This window comes from Oryx dammah, unplaced genomic scaffold (genome assembly GCF_014754425.2).
Source record: "Oryx dammah isolate SB20612 unplaced genomic scaffold, SCBI_Odam_1.1 HiC_scaffold_17, whole genome shotgun sequence".
Classification (NCBI taxonomy): domain Eukaryota; kingdom Metazoa; phylum Chordata; class Mammalia; order Artiodactyla; family Bovidae; genus Oryx; species Oryx dammah.
The window spans coordinates 47,961,683-47,981,116 of NW_024070201.1; the positions used below are offsets into that span (position 1 = coordinate 47,961,683).

Here is a 19,434-nt window from a genome sequence, read left to right on the forward strand (position 1 = left end):
ACTTTCATAAAGAAGCTATTTTGTGTAAATGGGACTATATTCTGTACCTGCAGAAAAAAGGAATGGAAAAATTTAGAAAAATTTATCAGTTTGATTCAATGAAGGAAAACTGACTATTTAACTATATGAAGCAGAAAGCTTTAGGCAGTAGTTAATATACTAATACTGGGAATAAGGTAGGACAAGTTCATTGATGATGACCTATGGTATGGACCTAACAGAAGCAGAAGATATTAAGAAGAGGTGGCAAAAATACACAGAACTATACAAAAAAGATCTTCGTGACTCAGACAACCACAGTGGTGTGATCACTCACCTAGAGCCAGACATCTTGGAATGTGAAGTCAAGTGGGCCTTAGAAAGCATCACTACAAACAAAGCTAGTGGAAGTGATGGAATTCCAGTGGAGCTCTTTCAAATCCTGAAAGATGATGCTGTGAAAGCGCTGCACTCAATATGCCAGCAAATTTGGAAAACTCAGCAGTGGCCACAGGACTGGAAAAGGTCAGTTTTCATTCCAATCCCAAAGAAAGGCAATGCCAGAGAATGCTCAAACTACCACACAATGGCACTCATCTCACATGCTAGTAAAGTAATGCTCAAAATTCTCCAAGCCAGACTTCAGCAATACATGAACCGTGAACTTCAAGATGTTCAAGCTGGTTTTAGAAAAGGCAGAGGAACCAGAGATCAAATTGCCAACATCCACTGGATCATTGAAAAAGCAAGAGAGTTCCAGAAAAAACATCTATTTCTGCTTTATTGACTATGCCAAAGCCTTTGACTGTGTGGATCACAATAAACGGTGGAAAATTCTGAAAGAGATGGGAATACCAGACCACCTGACCTGCCTCTTGAGAAACCTATATGCAGCTCAGGAAGCAACAGTTAGAACTGGACATGGAACAGACTGGTTCCAAATAGGAAAAGGAGTATGTCAAGGCTGTATATTGTCACCCTGCATGAGAAATGCTGGGCTGGAAGAAGCCCAAGCTGGAATCAAGATTGCCAGGAGAAATATCAATAACCTCAGATATGCAGATGACACCATCTTTATGGCAGAAAATGAGGAAGAACTCAAAAGCCTCTTGATGAAAGTGAAAGTGGAGAGTGAAAAAGTTGGCTTAAATCTCAACATTCAGAAAACTAAGATCATGGCATCTGGTCACATCACTTTACGGGAAATAGATGGGGAAACAGTGGAAAGAGTGTCAGACTTTATTTTTGGGGGCTCCAAAATCACTGTGGATAGTGATTGCAGCCATGTAATTAAAAGATTCTTACTGCTTGTAAGGAAAGTTATGACGAACCTAGATAGCATATTAAAAAACAGAGACATTACTTTGCCAACAAAGGTCCATCTACTCAAGGCTATGGTTTTTCCAGTGGTCATGTATGGATATGAGAGCTGGACTGTGAAGAAAGCTGAGCACTGAAGAATTGATGCTTTTGAACTGTGGTGTTGGAGAAGACACTTGAGAGTCCCTTGGACTGCAAGGAGATCCAACCAGTCCATCCTAAAGGAGATCAGCCCTGGCATTTGTTTGGAAGGACTGATGCTGAAGCTGAAACTCGAATACTTTGGCCACCTGATGCGAAAAGTTGCCTCATTGGAAAAGACTCTGATGCTGGGAGGGATTGGGGGCAGGAGGAGAAGGGGAAGACAGAGGATGAGATGGCTGGATGGCATCACCTACTCAATGGACTTGAGTTTGAGTGAACTCTGGGAGTTGATGGTGGACAAGGAGGCCTGGCGTGCTGTGACTCATGGGGTCGCAAAGAGTTGGACATGACTAATTGACTGAACTGAACTGACTAAATATATCCTGTTGAGAACAGTTTCTGGAAAAATCCTTCTGGCTAATCCTGTTATCTTAAAATGTAAATTATGGGAGTGAATCTAGTAAGGTCTTTACAATCTCCAGACATTATTTTGATTCATTGTAATAACATTAAAAAGCATATAACTCCATTGCTAACACTAGCAAGGGTGCACTCTTTATGCCCCCTTCTGATGTCCCTGTGAGAAGCTTTCTCTATTTCTTTTATATTTTAATATAACTTTAATACACAAAAACTCTGAGCAATCAAGCCTCATATCTGGCCCTGGATTGAATTCTTCTCCTTTGGAGGCCAAGAATCCTGGCATTTTTGTGGTTCAGCAACAACCTTTCAAAAGGAAATGCCAAAGAATGCTCAAATTACCACACAATTGCACTCATCTCACATGCTAGCAAAGTAATGTTCACAATTCTCCAAACCAGGCTCAACAATACATGAACTGTGAACTTCCAGATGTTCAAGATGGATTTAGAAAAGGCAGAGGAACCAGAGATCAAATTGCCAATATCCACTGGATCATCGAAAAAACAAGAGAGTTCCAGAAAAATATCTACTTCTGCTTTATTGACTATGCCAAAGCCTTTGACTGTGTGGATCACAACAAACTGAGGAAAATTCTTCAAGAGATGGGAATACCAGACCATCTGACCTGTCTCCCGAGAAATCTTTATGAAGGTCAAGAAGCAACAGTTAGAACTTGACATGGAACAACAAACTGGTTCCAAACAGGGAAAGGACTATGTCAAGGCTGTATTTTTTTCACCCTGCTCATTTCACTTATATGCAGAGTACATCTTGCAAAATGCCAGGTGGATGAAGCACAGGCTGGAATCAAGATTGCTGTCAGAAATATCAGTAATGTCAGATATGCAGATAACACCACCCTTATGGCAGAAAGCAAAGAACTAAAGAGCCTCTTGATGAAAGTGAAAGAGTGAAAAAGTTGACTTAAACTCAACATTCAGAAAAGTAAATCATGGCATCAGGTCCTGTTACTTCATGGCAAATAGATGGAGAAATAATGGAAAGTGAGAGACTTTTATTTTGGGGGGCTCCAAAATCACTGCAGATGGTGACTGCAGCCATGAAATTAAAAGACATTTGTTCCTTGGAAGAAAAGCTATGACCAACCTAGACAGCATATTATAAAGCAAGGACATTACTTTACTAACAAAGGTCCATCTAGTCAAAGCTATGTTTTCTCCAGTAGTCATGTATGGATGTGAGAGTTGAGCTATAAAGAAAGCTGAGTGCCGAAGAATTGATGCCCCTGAACTGTGGTGTTGGATAAGACTCTTGAGAGTTATTGGACAGCAAGGAGATCCAACCAGTGCATCCTAAAGGAAATCAATCCTGAATATTCATTGGAAGGACTGATGTTCAAGCTGAAACTCCAATACTTTGGCCACCTGATGCGAAGAACTAACTCATTTGAAAAGACCTTGATGCTAGGAAAGACTGAAGGCTGGAGGAGAAGGGGATGACAGAGGATGAGATGGCTGGATGGCATCACTGACTCAATGGACATGAGTTTGATTATACTCCAGGAGTTGGTGATGAATAGGGAAGCCTAGCTTGCTGCAGTCCATGGGGTCACAAATAGTTGGATCTGACTGAGTGACTCTACTGAACTGAACTGAACTGAACTGATGGTTAAAGCGGTTCTATATAGTCAGGAAAATATGACTATGTGTTTTCTAAAGGAACTTTAATTATGAATTTTCAGTTCTACCATTACTTCAAATCTATATCCTATCAGAGATATGTAGATTTGATTATATATATGAGTTAATTTATGAATCCCCCTACCCATAGAAAAGTTTGCTCTTCCCTTCAAGATTTTGTTTTTATAAAACTAAGTTAAGAGAACCATAAAATTGGAGATCTGATTTTATGAAATTCAGCCATGAGTAGCTTCATGTGGTCAAAAGGTTGTTTGGAATTTTTAGTTATATAAAGTCCAAATTGACTGAGACTTTCACAAAATGAAACAAATAACTGAATGAAGAAGCAAGTCAGATTCTTCTCATTGTTTTTAGTTGTTGTTGTTGTTGTTAGTTTGTTTTTTTGTTTGACTTTTCTACAGCCTCAACTGACAGTTTAAATAGACTATTTACCTTAAGAAGTTTCTGAGTTGTCTTAGTTCTATGACGTACATTTTATATAAAAAAAAAGTCTTCTTTATTTAGGAAAATTTCCATCTCCATTGAGGCAAGCACCTGGTTAAGTATCTTTTTTACGTGTCATGGCTCCTCTTAACAACACCAACATTGAAGTTCTTAGATTCTTCCTTATTGGGATCCCTGGACTGGAGAAGAGTCACTTCTGGATATCCATCCCTTTCTCATCCATGTTCTTTTTTTCTCTCCTGGGTAACTTCACCATCCTTTTCTTTATTAAGACAGAGCCAAGCCTCCACGAACCCATGTACTATTTCCTTTCCATGCTATCCATCTCTGACCTAGTGTTGTCCCTGTCTTCCTTACCCACCACTTTGGGACTGTTCCTGTTTGGTGTCCGTGGAATTCATGCAGCTGCATGCTTTGCCCAGGAATTCTTTATGCATCTATTCACAGTCACTGAAGCCTCTGTGCTATTGGTAATGGCATTTGACCAGTATGTGGCTACCCACAACCCTCTTAGATACAGCACAATCTTAACCAGCTCCCGAGTCATCAAAACAGGGGTTTTGCTGACTTCCAAGAATATTATGTTGATTCTTCCACTGCCCTTTCTGTTGCAAAGGCTGACATACTGTCATCAAAACCTGCTCTTACACTCCTACTGTCTCCACCAGGGTGTCATGAAGGTGGCCTGCTCTGACAACAGAGTCAATGTTGTCTATGGACTCTGTGCTGCCCTTTCTACTATTTTGGGTTTTCTGTTTATTACTTTCTCCTACATGATGATCTTAAAGACAGTACTGGGCATTGCAACCTCCAGAGAACAGCCTAAGGCCCTCAACACCCACATCTCTCATATCTGTGCTGTGCTTATCTTCTAGGTGCCCATGCTGAGTGCAGCCATGCTCCACCAATTTGCCAGTGATGTGTCTCCTATGATCCGCATTCTCATGGCTGATGTTTTCCTACTGGTGCCTCTCCTGATGAATCCCACTGTGTCCTGTGTGAAGACCCATCATATCTGTGAAAAGGTTAAGGGGAAATTTTGTTCAAAAAGGAGTTTATCAATGCACTAAGAAAGAGAATAAACTTATAAGTCGTAAGTAAATAAACTGAATATATAGCCAGGGGAAAGCATGATCTAGAGGAATCATCTTGTGGTTTATGGTTAGAACTCATAGAGTAAATGGCTTTAATACTGAGTTTACTTAGTACCCTCAGTGTCCCTGAGATCTTGAGAAAATTACTTCCATTCTTTTTCTCAGATTGAACATCTAAAAATTCAAGACTTCAATGATGACTGGAAGCCTCTACTTCTTGAATTTTAAAATGCATGCCAATAAAATAGGAGAACTTACCTATGACAATGCCTATGTTAAAAGAAAAATATATAGTTTCCATACTTTCACTTTCCTAGCTAATAAAAGTATACTAGAGGAAAGACTGAGTGTTTCTTCCTTTTTTAGTTCATAATAATGCAGTTTATATATCTAATTCCTGAACTCCAAAGCTCCGTATACATGTTCTCTAATTTAAGAATCTGTGTCCATGTATATTTAAATGCATACAATTTTTTTTTTGTTTGTTTCTTAGCTCTTCTTTTCCTCTTCTCTTCTATCTATCAGACATGTGTAAATCACTCTAGTCCTTCAGGCGACTAGTATTAGTAGGTAAACATATTTCTGTAAAGACTGTACTACCTACCTTTGAGTCAGGAAAATGCCAGATGGGAATGATGTGCTTACTGAAGGATGTTTAAAAACTCAGGAACTAACTGCCATTAGTTCACTCAGACTTTTAGCAATGGTTGTGAATCCTTTCTTTCATACAACATAAACTGACATGTACGTTGATGGGATTACCACTATTGAACATGATTTGCATTTCTCAAATAACTATTTGCAATAGTCTCTTTTTTTTTTTGGCATGTATGTAATATGTATGCATTTACCTTTCTGGTACGTATTTTTCTAAATAATATTAATCGCCTTCAACTTTATCAGATAATTACCTCTAATTTTGTCTGCACATATTTTCTGTTAGTTTTTAAAAATTTCTTGAAACATATTTTGTTTAATAACTAAAACATTTGGAGTTAATAATCAGACACTTTTGAGAATAAACAAAAATGGAATTGTATGTAGAATGTCATATATACATATTTTGTATTGTTTATAATTTTATATACATATTTCATATGAAATCTCATACATAATACACATTAAAATATATTCATTAGCAAATACTTTTAGAATATTGGTTGGCCAATCAAATCATTTTAAACAAAAGTGATTTCAAACATGAACTTTTCTCTGAAAGTAAATAAATTTCTATCCTTGTACAAGCTCTGTTTGCAAGCTTTGAATTAGACAATGGTTTATGCTGGCTAAAAGAAACCAAAAATAAAATTTTGATACTCTAATTTTTCAATGCTTTGGTTAAAGATGTCTAACCTACTTTGAACAAAAATATAAAAATTGTTTAAAGGATGAGTTCTCTGGGAAGATCAACGTAGACAGCATATTGAAAAGCTGAGACATTATTTTGTCAACAAAGTCCTGTCTAATCAAAGCTATGGTTTCTCCATTAGTCATTCATGGATGATCTATAAAGAAAGCTGAGTGCTGACAAATTTAGGCTTTTGAACTGTAGTGTTGGAGAAGACTCTTGAGAGTTGCTTGGACTACAAGGAGATCAAACCAGTCCATCCTACAGGAAATCAGTTCTAAATATTCATTGGAAGGACTGATATTGAAGCTGAAACTCCAGTACTTTGGCCACCTGATGTGAACTGACTCATTTGAAAAGACCCTGATGCTGGAAAAGATTGAAAGCGGGAGGAGAAGGGGATGACAGAGGATGAGATTGTTCGATGGCATCATGATGCAATGGACACGAGTTTGAGTAAGCTCTGGGAGTTGGTGATGGACAGGGAAGCCTGGTGTGCTGCAGTCCATGGGGTCACAAAGAGTCGGACACAACTGAGCAACTGAACTGAACTCAGTACCAAGTTAGTCTGGTTTACCAAACACTCCTTCAGAGGCTCACCTAGCTTTAAAATCTGATTGAAAGTGATTAGTCAATAAAAGAGAATGCTGATTATTCTTTCACTATAATGCTAAAGATTTTCTTTCTTTTTAAATTGAATATCAGAATTCAATTTTCTTAATTCAGTTATTCTAAATGTATATGTAAAAAGAAAATAGGCTGGAAGAATTGCCTGGATATAGTCATGAATTATGTCTGCACAACAACTATCCCAAGAACATTGTGAACAAAGTTTCCTAATTTCACAAGAGCATTGTTTTTACCACACTATTGTCCTAACAAATATGAACTTATATCTAAATTTTTTTAATGTATATCTAATGTTGAGCTCCTTAATTGAATTCAAAATAGCATTTGCAATGGGACCACATGTTTTATAGAATAAAATGTGAACCCAAAACATGTTCAAAATCTTTGAATCATGACTTGGAATAACATTATTTAAACAACTTATATAACTGATTGATTTTTAGAGTGACTTTAGCATCAACTTATATAACTGATTGATTTTTAGAGTGACTTTAAAATCATGGTGGGATAAGGCATCTCTTATTTGTCCTCCCTCCAGCAACAAAAATGAAAATTAACCATGAACAGCAAAGTGCTTCTGTGGAATCCGGTACCACATTTCAAGGAACCTAGACGGGTCACACACAGCCATGCATTCGTAATAGGCAAACAGACCTTGCTATATGGTGTGGTCTCCAAGAGAGCTATGAACTAGTTCCAGTCTCTCTGGGTCTTGGTCCTTTAGCACTTGGAAAACACTTCATGGGGTAGACACCCCATGAATGAGAGAGCTTTGTGGAAGTCCAGATTTCCAGAAAAGTTCCAGCATGCCATTGGAACAAAAAATATATGAGGTTCAATGTCCTAGAGTGTATGAGAAGAACAGTTACTTTCTATGAATCACCCCTTCCTAAGACAGCTAAGTTTAGAGCAAGGTGAGACCTTCTCACTCCCTTGATTTCCCCTGCAAGGGAAAGGGAGCATGGTTGACTGGACACCCAGCTTGACACCCAGCTTCCTCAGCTGTGCAGGAAACTACAAAAGTGACTTATTTCTCATGTAGCATCCAAAGTACTAAATCATTTCCTCTTTTCATCTCCAAGACTGAAAAGAGGAAAAATATCAGCAGAAGGGCAGATAAAATTCTCAGAGGTTATTAAAGGGCTGTGATCCCTGATGACTATGTAGTGAACTCCATTAGGAAGTCTGTCTATGAGCCAAAGGCAAAGTATCACCTGAAGATCTTCCCAACTGGCAAAAAAAAACAAAAATCAAGAGGTGGAAGGACAGGTTAAAACACTTTTGCATAGCGAAATAAACAATCAACAAGATGAAAAGGCAGCCTACATAGTGGGAGAATATATTTGCAAAACATATATCTAATAAGTGATAATCTCCAAAATATATAAAGAACACACCACTCAATAATAATAATAAAACAATCAACCTGATTAAAAAGAACTAAATAAATATTTCTCCAAGAAAATATGCAAATGGCCAGAGGGTATAGGAAAGAATGTTCAACATCACTAATCATCAGGGAAATGCAAATCCAAATTGGTTGGGAAACAAAGATAATAACTATACACTAGGCCCATTTTTGGCAAACTAGAATCACTCTACCAGTTGTTTTAATAATGATGCTTACCAAGAATCCATTGTGTGGATTCTGCCCAGCCATCCTGTTGAGGTCTTTCCTCCAATTGTTTAAATCAGTCTAAAAGAAGCTGGTCAATCATAATTAAGAAACCTATAGTTTAAGAGTGAAGACTGGGGACTTCACTGGTGGCTCAGTGGTAAAGAATCCACCGGCCAATGTGTAAGGGACACAGACTCAATCCCTGATCTGGAAAGATCCCATGTGCCCTGGAGCCACTAAGCCTGTGAGCTGCAACTGCTGAGCCTGTGCTTCACAGCCCGGGAGCCACAACTACTGAGACTACATGCTGCAAATACTCAAGTCCCAGTGCCTAGAGCTCATGCTCCACGACAAAAGAAGCCACTGCAATGAGAAGCCCCGCCCACCGCAACTAGAAAGTAGCCTCCGCTTGCTGTAACTAGAGAAAGCCCGTGCAGCTACAAAGATCCAGCGCAGCCAAAATTAAATAAATAGATAATTTTTAAAAAGAAGTGGATGTAGGCAGATCTTTTAAAAAACTGAAGAAAAAAAAAAAAGACTGAAAGCTGTTGTTTAATATCATACAACAACCTAAATGGGAAAAGAATTTGAAAAAGACTAGATACATGTATGTGTGTGTGTCTTAGTTGCAGTCGTGTCTGACTCTTCGTGACCCCCATGGACTGTAGCCTGCCAGGTTCCTCTGTCCATGTGACCCCATGGACTGTAGCCTTCCAGGTTCCTTGTCTGTGGGATTCACCAGGCAAGAACACTGGAGTGGGTTGCCATGCCCTTCTCCAGGGGATTTTCCCAACCCAGGGGTTGAACCTAGGTCTCATGCATTGCAGGTGGATTCTTTACCATCTGAGTCACCAGGGAAGCCCAGATACATATATATGTATAACTAAGTCACTTTGCTATACACCTGAAACTAACACAAAATTGTTAAATCAACTATACTTCAATATAAAATTTTTTTAAAATGTTAAAAAGACTGAAGGCTGATAAGGACTATCCTTTTCCCTAAATGCAAACCAAAGTACATTAGCAGTTCACTCTAAAACATGTCAGAATGCTTAATAGTATCAGGGTCTGTGTTTTAAAAAAAAGAGAGAAGAGGTTCCTTTTTTTAGATATCAGTTCAGTTCAGTTCAGTCGCTCAGTCATGCCTGACTCTTTGTGACCCCATGAATCGCAGCACATCAGGCCTTGAGTCCATCAAGTCCGTGATGCCATCCAGTCATCTCATCCTCAGTCGTCCCCTTCTCCTCCTGCCCCTAATCCCTCCCAGCATCAGAGTCTTTTCCAATGAGTCAGCTCTTCTCATGAGGTGGCCAAAGTACTGGAGTTTCAGCTTTAGCATCATTCCTTCCAAAGAAATCCCAGGGTTGATCTTCTTCAGAATGGACTGGTTGGATCTCCTTGCAGTCCAAGGCACTCTCAAGAGTCTTCTCCAACATCACAGTTCAGAAGCATCAATTCTTCGGCACTCAGCCTTCTTCACAGTCCAACCCTCACATTCATACATGATCACTGGAAAAACCATAGCCTTGACTAGACGGACCTTAGTTGGCAAAGTAATGTCTCTGCTTTGGAATATACTATCTAGGTTGGTCCTAACTTTCCTTCCAAGGAGTAAGTGTCTTTTAATTTCATGGCTGCAATCACCATCTGCAGTGATTTTGGATCCCCCCAAAATAAAGTCTGACACTATTTCCACTGTTTCCCCATGTATTTCCCATGAAGTGATGCGACCAGATGCCATGATCTTCGTTTTCTGAATGTTGAGCTTTAAGCCAACTTTTTCACTCTCCACTTTCACTTTCATCAAGAGGCTTTTGAGTTCCTCTTCACTTTCTGCCATAAGGGTGGTGTCATCTGCATATCTGAGGTTATTGATATTTCTCCTGGCAATCTTGATTCCAGCTTGTGTTTCTTCCAGTCCAGCATTTCTCATGATGTACTCTTCATTAAATAAGCAGGGTGACAATATACAGCCTTGACGTACTCCCTTTCCTATTTGGAACCAGTCTGTTGTTCCATGTCCAGTTCTAACTGTTGCTTCCTAACCTAAGGAGGTAATTTCTCTGGCCATTAAGTCATATGTCCTAGGTTGCTGGATATAAAGTATCAGAGATAAGGTTAGGATCAACTATATGTTTTATCTGAATCTGAATCGAAACATTTTCTTGTGTAATACTTCTCTTCAATCTGAGCTTTCTTACACAATTTCAGAAAATGAAATCTGTTAGTACAAACATCCTTTTGAATATATCCCTTGCCTACATACAAGATTGGGGTTTCACAGCCTTTCACAGCCTCCTTCTCTAGCCAAGTGCTTTGAGAATTCTTCAGGGAATTTTCAACCTCAGCTGAGGCCCCAAGGGAGAAGCTGCTGGGCTCTTCAAAAGAACCCTGTGTTTCAAGCAGGAAATCTTCTTATAGTTGAGCTATCATTTTTCCTGAGTTCTGACTGGAAGTAATGCACCCAACTCACTTTTCTCTCCAGCTGTTGCTGCTCAGGTATGTAATGCAAAAAAAAAAATTACTGGGGCACATAGAATCAGACACTAAACTCTCAATCTTGGTTACTTCTGAATCTCCACATCAAATCATAAAATTAGTCAAAGAAGTTTTGAGAAGCAGATGGCCTGGGGATAGTCAGTCCTCACTTTGTCATTGTCTGTGACCCTGTAAAAGTCATCTTCATCATCCATTTTAATTCTTGCTGCCTTTCATCTCTTTCCTCCTCATTAGGAATATTATTAATAGTTCCTCTACCTTTAAAATTAAAATTGTGATCTCTACTTTGCTTACCTTAAAACTGTATTATGATAATGAAATATTAAAATGAATTTGATCATGCTCTGTAACACCAATATTTAGTGTAACACTTTACACTAATATGAGGTCATAATTGTCCTTTGGAGTAATTTTGCAGACTGTCACCAACATAGATGTTGATAATTGTGAATACCATTGTGTGCAATTATATGAAGAATAAGAGACAGAGGGAGTCAGATGTCATTGAAATCTGTTTAGCCCATCTCTTCTCTATTTCTGCTGCAGACTCTAGGATGACATCCCTTTACACCAATAAATTAGAGCTGAAGGGTGGTTCAAGGGTGTATGATGTTGTCTAGTGTCAGCTGACACTTCTCTGATCCATTAATCTGGAGGAAGTGGAGATAATAATTGGTGTGGGATACTATGGATGCAACTTTTCATTAAGCAGGCAGAGTGAAACTTCTCTGTCTGGAGATATATGATGAAATAGATGGTCTCTACCTCTTCTATTTCTCAAACTCTCTGAAATCTCTCCATGTGGAATGGATGGAAACCAGCTTGACTGAGTCTGCTGGCTGAAAAGTCATATATATGTTTAAACTCTTATTTGTATCTCCACTTACCATATGGAAAAATTTTCCTTCTTTATTATCATTCATTTTTAAGGTTTTGTTGAAACTTTTTTTCTTCCATCACTGTTCACAGTGTTGGAGTCAGATTGCATTGTTGTCTGTGCCACCAACAGCATGCTATTCAAATCTTATGATATTCCCTTCTTCCTTCACAGCCCATCTTCTCTCCAAGTCTCCACTTTTCTCCTGCATTTCTCTTGTTTGCTAGAAGTGCCTCTTTATATCTTTTTGTTTGTTTGTTTCTCCTTTGGGATCATAAAACAACATTAATTTCAGTATTATATTAATTATTGCATTATTATCTGTTTTACTACTTGTTTTGATTTGTAGTTTGAATGGCAAAATCTTGGCATGGACATTTTGTCTTTCTTTATTCTCAGCCATTCAATGCTTCTTCACTTTACTGATTAATAAAAGAAGCTTTTTTGAAAGAGTACCCTCAACTTTCCATCTCTCTTCCTTAAAATATCCCATCTTCACCTATCATGTAGATTTTTTCCTGGAGGAAAATTACAAGTAACATACACTTCTTACATATTCCTGCCCATTCACTGATAGAGTAAGCCTATATAGTCTTTCTCCAATCTATGGAAATATTCTCTGAAAAATCAATAATGAACTCACCATCATAAGTGCAATGCCTTTCAAAAAACCCACATCTTACACCATCTGTTTTTCTTAGTCAACAATAGTGATTTGACTTCAGTAACATTATACTCTACTATTTTTATCCTATTTCTTTACTCCGATCTCTGTCTCTTTTCTAGTTCTAATTTTATGTTCTACTCTCATGTAAAATAGCTTCCAGTATTATGAACAGAGCCTTGTCTTTTCTTCCACACTGCATCTCCTAGCAATTTTCTGCATATTCTTGGGAGATATCCTATAACTCAAGCCTCCACTCAATGCAAAGATCACTACCTATAATACCCTCTAGACAATCTCCCCAAAATTTTCTTTTTAAGTTAACATTCAGCATGTCCCAACTGAGCTTAGTCCCCAGAACACATTTCCTCTCATCTGTCATGTACATAGTTGAAATGGTTGTCGATACATATATCTTGGTATAGTTTTGTTTTGGTTTTTGATGTTTTTAAAAATTATCTGACTTTTGTAAGACCTAAAGTGCTATGTAGTAGTAGGCTACAGTACTAGTACAGAACAGTAGTAGGAAATATGATGTAAGACAATAATGTAGACTCTGGAATACCCTATCAGAGTTTGATTCCATACTCAACCCTTACTTGCTCCGTAAATTTACCCAGGTCACTTCATCTTTCTGGGCTATGGTTTTCTCACCTGTAATATGCTGCTTAAAATAGAATCTATCTATTGATAATGTGATCATTGTGAGAGTTGAATGGCATAATAAACTCTAAGGAAGGTGACAGAAAGATAACATATTAAACATTAGCTATTTTAAGCTTTTTATGCATGTAATGGAGAAGGCGATGGCACCCCACTCCTGTACTCTTGCCTGGAAAATCCCATGGACGGAGGAGCCTGGTGGGCTGCAGTCCATGGGGTTGCTACTAGTCAGACACGACTGAGCGACTTCACTTTCACTTTTCACTTTCATGCATTGGAGAAGGAAATGGCAACCCACTCCAGTGTTCTTGCCTGGAGAATCCCAGGGACGGGGGAGCCTGGCAGGCTGCCGTCCATGGGGTCGCACAGAGTCGGACACGACTGAAGCGACTTAGCAGCAGCAGCAGCAGCAGCAGCATGCATGTCATAAATAATATACTAGTCACACTACATTAATATACATAGAACCCATTAGAGTGTGGCTTACAATAAACATAACTGAATAAAAGTTCAGAAGGCAGAAGTAAAGGAGAGCCTGGTTTCAGGTATTATAGGACAGACCTATACCTCTGTGTCATATTATCCAAACCCCAGAGGCACAGCTCACTCTGAGAGCCTTAAGATATACTTTCCTTAGACTAGAGATTACAGGTTTTTCCTGACTATTTCAGGTTTTTCTTTGTTATCACTGTTTTAGAGCTAATGTTTCCTACCTCCGTATCTCCATTACTACATCTAGCCTCAGCTTAACCACCGTGATGACAGAAACACACATCTCTCCCAATATCTCTCAGAACTAAGCCCTGAAGCACCCTGTCTTAGAAGTTTTTCTTTTTTTTTTTTTTTTGAAGACTGCCTTATCAGACATTTCTCAGTTCCAGACTTCAAATTTGCACATCGACATTTGCCTCCTCAGCCATCAAAGGCTTTTTATGTAAATTCAGGAAAGGGATCACGCTGGTCACAAGTTACAAGCTTAAGTAGTCCAACAAATATTTACTCAATGCTTCCCCTGCATTCCGCTGCAGGCCAGGTACTGTGGAATGAAAGACAATCCCCAGCCAGGTTACAAATACGTTTGAAGGCTCTTGATATGCAGCTGATTCTAGAAGACAATTATGCAGAATGTTGTGTATAGTGCCAGTTCCACATACAGATGGTGCAGCTTTAAGCGCTTTGCTGATTGAATTGGAGATTTTTTTTTTCAGGGAGGAACATATGGAAAAGGTGCCATCTGAGGTGACCTCATTAAACTACTGAGAGTCCAATACAGATGGACACATCACCATAAGCCTAAATCACACAGCCTCCATGAGCTATGGAAATCACCTATGACAATCACCTTCCTAGACCTTCCAGAAAAGGCTAATAGATCAGGTGCCCCAATTCTTTGCCAATTCATCTGCAGATCCTTCCTGGATCACTGACCCCAGGACAGGTGAGTGAGCATTCAGCCCTGTCATTCTCCAGAAATCCCATTCTATATTGCAGGTTGGTGAATTCAAGGTTATAAAGTCATGAGAATCCTACATAATAGCAGCCTCCAGAAAGCCACTTTCTTCCTGACGGGCTTCCAAGGTCTGGAAGATCTCCACGGCTGGATCTCTATTCCCTTCTGCTTCATCTATTTGACAGTCATCATAGGCAACCTTACCATCATCCATGTCATCCGTACTGATGTCAGCCTGCATGAACCCATGTACTATTTCTTGGCCATGCTTGCTCTCACAGACCTGGGCCTTTGCCTTTCTACACTGCCCACTGTGATGGGTATCTTCTGGTTTGATGCCAGAGAAATTGGTATCCCTGCCTGCTTCACTCAGCTCTTCTTCATCCATACTTTGTCCCTGGTGGAGTCTTCAGTCCTGTTAGCCATGTCCGTTGACCGCTATGTGGCCATCTGCAGCCCACTGCGTTATTCCACAGTCTTGACACCTGCACGTATCATCAGGATGGGGCTGAGCTCAGTGTTCAGAAGCGCGCTGCTCATCCTTCCCCTGCCATTCCTCCTTCAGCGCTTCCAGTACTGCCACTCCCATGTGCTGGCCCACGCCTATTGTCTACACCTAGAGATCATGAAGCTGGCCTGCTCTAGCATTATCGTCAATCACATCTATGGGCTCTTTGTCGTGGCCTGCACTGTTGGTGTGGACTCACTGCTCATCTTCCTCTCGTATGCCCTTATCCTCCGCACTGTGTTAAGCATTGCCTCCCACCACGAGCGACTTCGGGCCCTTAACACCTGTGTCTCCCATATCTGTGCTGTGCTCCTCTTCTACATCCCCATGATTGGCTTGTCTCTTGTGCACCGTTTCGGTGAACATCTGCCCCGCACTGTACACCTCCTCATGTCATATGTGTATCTGCTGGTCCCACCACTCATGAACCCCATTGTCTACAGCATCAAGACCAAGCAAATCCGCCAACGCATTGTTAAGAAGTTTGAGTTTATAAAATCACTCAGGGGTTTTTCAGCAGGATTAGTTTAGAGAAAGAGAAGTTTGGGGCATAAAACCCATAGATATTTTTTATTTTAGCTGTCCCTATTGCTCAGACAGTAAAGGATCTGCCTGCAATGCAGGAGACCTGAGTTTGATACCTGAGTCAGGAAGATGCCCTGGAGAAGGGAATGACAATCCACTCTAGTATTCTTGCCTGGAGAATCCCATGGACTGAGGATCCTGGCAGGCTATAGTCCTTGGGGTCGCAAAGTCCTTGGACACGACTGAGTGGCTAACACTACTACTACTAGGGAAAAGTAACAATCTCCCAATTATCAATAAAAAGGAAATAAATTATGCAATATACAGCATGTGTGACCTTGGGAAAATTACCCAATTTCTCTGTTCTTTAGTTTCCTCAATTGCAGAATGAAAATGTAAGTAATTATATTACCTTCCTTATAGGAATATTGTGAAGATTAAATGAGAGCATTTATATAACTCTGTAACACAGTGCCTGAAGTGTTATCAAGTCTCAACAAATATTGCCTATTGTTGCTTGGAAAAAAATCCAAAAGAGTACACAAATTTCATCTTTTATTCCTCTAGTCAGTGGACTTTGATCAGAGATTTATATATTTAAATTTGCATTTTGGTTAATTTATGTTGTTTTATCATAAGTATCACTTTTATTCATTTGCAACAGACTTGCAGATACACATACCTATGCCTCAGTTAATAACTTTTCATGAGGCTTCTTCCTAAGCACACCACAAAGTTAAGAAAAAGAAGACACTCTAGGAGCTTGAGGTAAGTTCTCCAGTTAGAACAACAGCAAAACAATAATCATAGTTGAGCCTTTTAGAAAGTAGTTAAGGTTTAGGGTAATCATCCATCATCTGAATAACTAGTCAAGGGATTTAATTTCTTTCTTCAGTTATCTTGTTATTACAGAGATGAAAAGTGAGAGAAACACATGCATATTTTATGTTTTTTGCAAGATGCTTTTCTCATGTCGATGTCTAGCCTTAACAAACAACACACACACACATACACACATGGAATTGCAAAAGAGGTTTAATATATATGGATTTAATACATCAACACATGAAGGAACCAATGAGTGAATTAATCAAAACAGCTTCATCTTTCTAGATATGATTATTTCTTAAAGAAATTGTTTTTCTTCATTTTGTATGCTTCAGTTCAATTTTTCTCTCTTTCCTGTAATATTGGGAAAGATGTAAGACAATCAACTGCCAGAAAACAAGAAAATTCAGGTTGGTGTATGGCAGAAACCAACACAATATTGTAAAACAATTATCCTCCAATTAAAAAGAAATAATTCAAAAAAAGTCTGTGCTTTGAACTTAATATTTGTGCTCCCATGCGTGCATGCTGAGTCACACTTTTTGCAACCCATGGACTGTAGCCCTCCAGGTTCCTCTGTCCATGGGATTCTCTAGACAAGAATACTGGAGTGGGTTGCCAGGGACCTCCTTCAGATGATCTTCCCAACCCAGGAACTGAACCCATGTCTCTTATGTCTCCTGCACTGGCAAGCAGGTCCTTCACCACCAGTGCTACCTTGGAGGCCCCTTTTGTGATCCCACCCCCAACCCTCAAAATTCATATTTTGAAGGCTATTCTCCAATGTGATGGTATTTTGAGATGGGGTCTTTGGAAGGAAGTTTGCTCATGAGAGTGGAGCTCTCATGAATAAGATTAGCGCCCTTACAAGAAGAGACATGAGAGAGATGATCTCTCTCCACCATGTGAAGGCACAGAGAGACGAAAGCTCTCTACACACCCAGAACAAGGACCCTTAGCAAGAACCCAGTCAGCCCGCACCTTGGTCTCGGACTTCTCAGCCTCCTGAATTTTGAAAAATAAATGTTTTTCAAACCCAGTCTGTTACAACAGCCCAAATAGACTGAGTCCAAATTCTAGGACTACAAAGGAGATAATAATCACATAGTAATACACACCAAGAGATGATGAGAAAAACAAACATCAGAGTAATTAGGGTGGTCAGAATGGGGCAGAAAATGTGTTCTGAAGGAGTATCTAATAATGTTCATGATAGTAATGACAGAATATTGCGTATGTATATAAGCTAATGGATCTGAGATTTCTCTACAGAGCCAAAACCATGGAGTCTTCCATGACTGGCAGCACATAACCCATAGCCTCTATTTTAATGGTCATTCCAGAGCAATTATATGCCTGGACAGGAACTTGAGCAAACTCCAGGAGATAGTGAAGGACAGAGGAACCCAGCATGCTGCAGTCCATGCAGTGTCAGAGGCAGACTTGACTTAGTAACTGAATAACACCAGCAACTTGTCATCCCCATCTTTTCTTTTCCCTAAGCAATTCAATGATGTTATGCATTTTTAAGTACGACTATCACTTTTGTGAACCCATGTATAAATTATTGACTCTGTTGGCATTCCTGGAATTTGGTTTGGCCTTTTCTACCCTCCTTAGTGCCCTGGCTATTATGATTTAATCTCTGTTATGTTGTTATAGATGCCCACTTCACTCAGCAATTCTTCATTTATAATTTCTCCTTTGGGAGTCTTCAGTTCTTACCACAACCTTAGCTACTGGATGTAATTTCTCATTCACTGAGATAGACCTCTTTGTTTATTGTTTCCAAAGCCCAAAAGGTAGACCCTGGAGCCAGGAAACTGACTCTCATCCTTTCCCTGCCCTTCTTCCTAAGATGCTGTATCCACCAGGATAACACAAACCTGACCTGTTCTGGTATAACTGTCACCTACATTTATGGCCTAAAGGCACTGGATTCAGGTTTGAGCATGGATATTGTCCACCTCTCACCTCCTACACCCTCATCTTGCATATGGTGGTCAGCATGACAGTACCTCAGTGATCATTCTTGGTGTTGCACATTCTGTGCTTTAGACAAGTGTGTAATGACATGTATCCATTATTATTGTATCATACAAAGTATTTTCACTGTTCAAAAATTCCCCTGTACTCTGCCTATTCATCCCTCTCCCCAACCCATCCTCTGGAAACCACTGAGCTTTTTACTGTCTCTAGCTTTGCCTTATCCAGAACATTATATATTTGGAATCATATAGCATGTAGCCTTTCCAGATTGACTTCTTTCACATAATATTGTGCATTTAAATATTCTACATGTTTTCATGATTTGACAGGTCTTTTCCTGTTTGTTTAGGTTTTTTTGGAGTTGTACTTTATTTTTTTAATTGGAGTATAGTTACTTTACAATGCTGTGTTAGCTTCTGCTGTACAATAGTGAATCAGCTATATGTATACATATATCCCCTCCTTCTTGGACCTCCCTCCTCCCCCATCCCCTCCATCTTGGTCACCACAGAGCCCAGAGCTGAGTCCCCTATGTTATGCTCAGGTTCCTGCTAGCTGTCTATTTTACACATAGTAGTGTATACATGCCAATCTCCCAATTCACCTCACTCCCCTCCCCCCACCTGCTGTATTCACATGTCTGTTCTCTGTATCTGCATAACTATTCCTACATTTTCTGCATGTACCACAGTTTATCCATTTACCTCCTCAGCAACATTTTGATTGCTTTCAAGTTTTGGATCTTATGCTAAGAGCAGTTTAGTCAA

General features: G+C 39.4%; 2 protein-coding genes across 2 annotated transcripts; both read left to right on the plus strand.

The window, feature by feature from the left end:
* Positions 1–4,087: 4,087 nt before the first annotated feature.
* Positions 4,088–5,041, plus strand: LOC120875933 (olfactory receptor 51A4-like). The gene is given in 1 exon segment (XM_040257678.1): positions 4,088–5,041. A coding segment is annotated over 1 exon segment (954 nt).
* A 9,843-nt stretch (positions 5,042–14,884) lies between these two features.
* Positions 14,885–15,856, plus strand: LOC120875934 (olfactory receptor 51G1). The gene has a single exon (XM_040257679.1). The coding sequence runs from the start codon at positions 14,885–14,887 to the stop codon at positions 15,854–15,856; it is 972 nt and encodes a 323-aa protein (XP_040113613.1).
* The last annotated feature ends 3,578 nt before the right edge of the window (positions 15,857–19,434 follow it).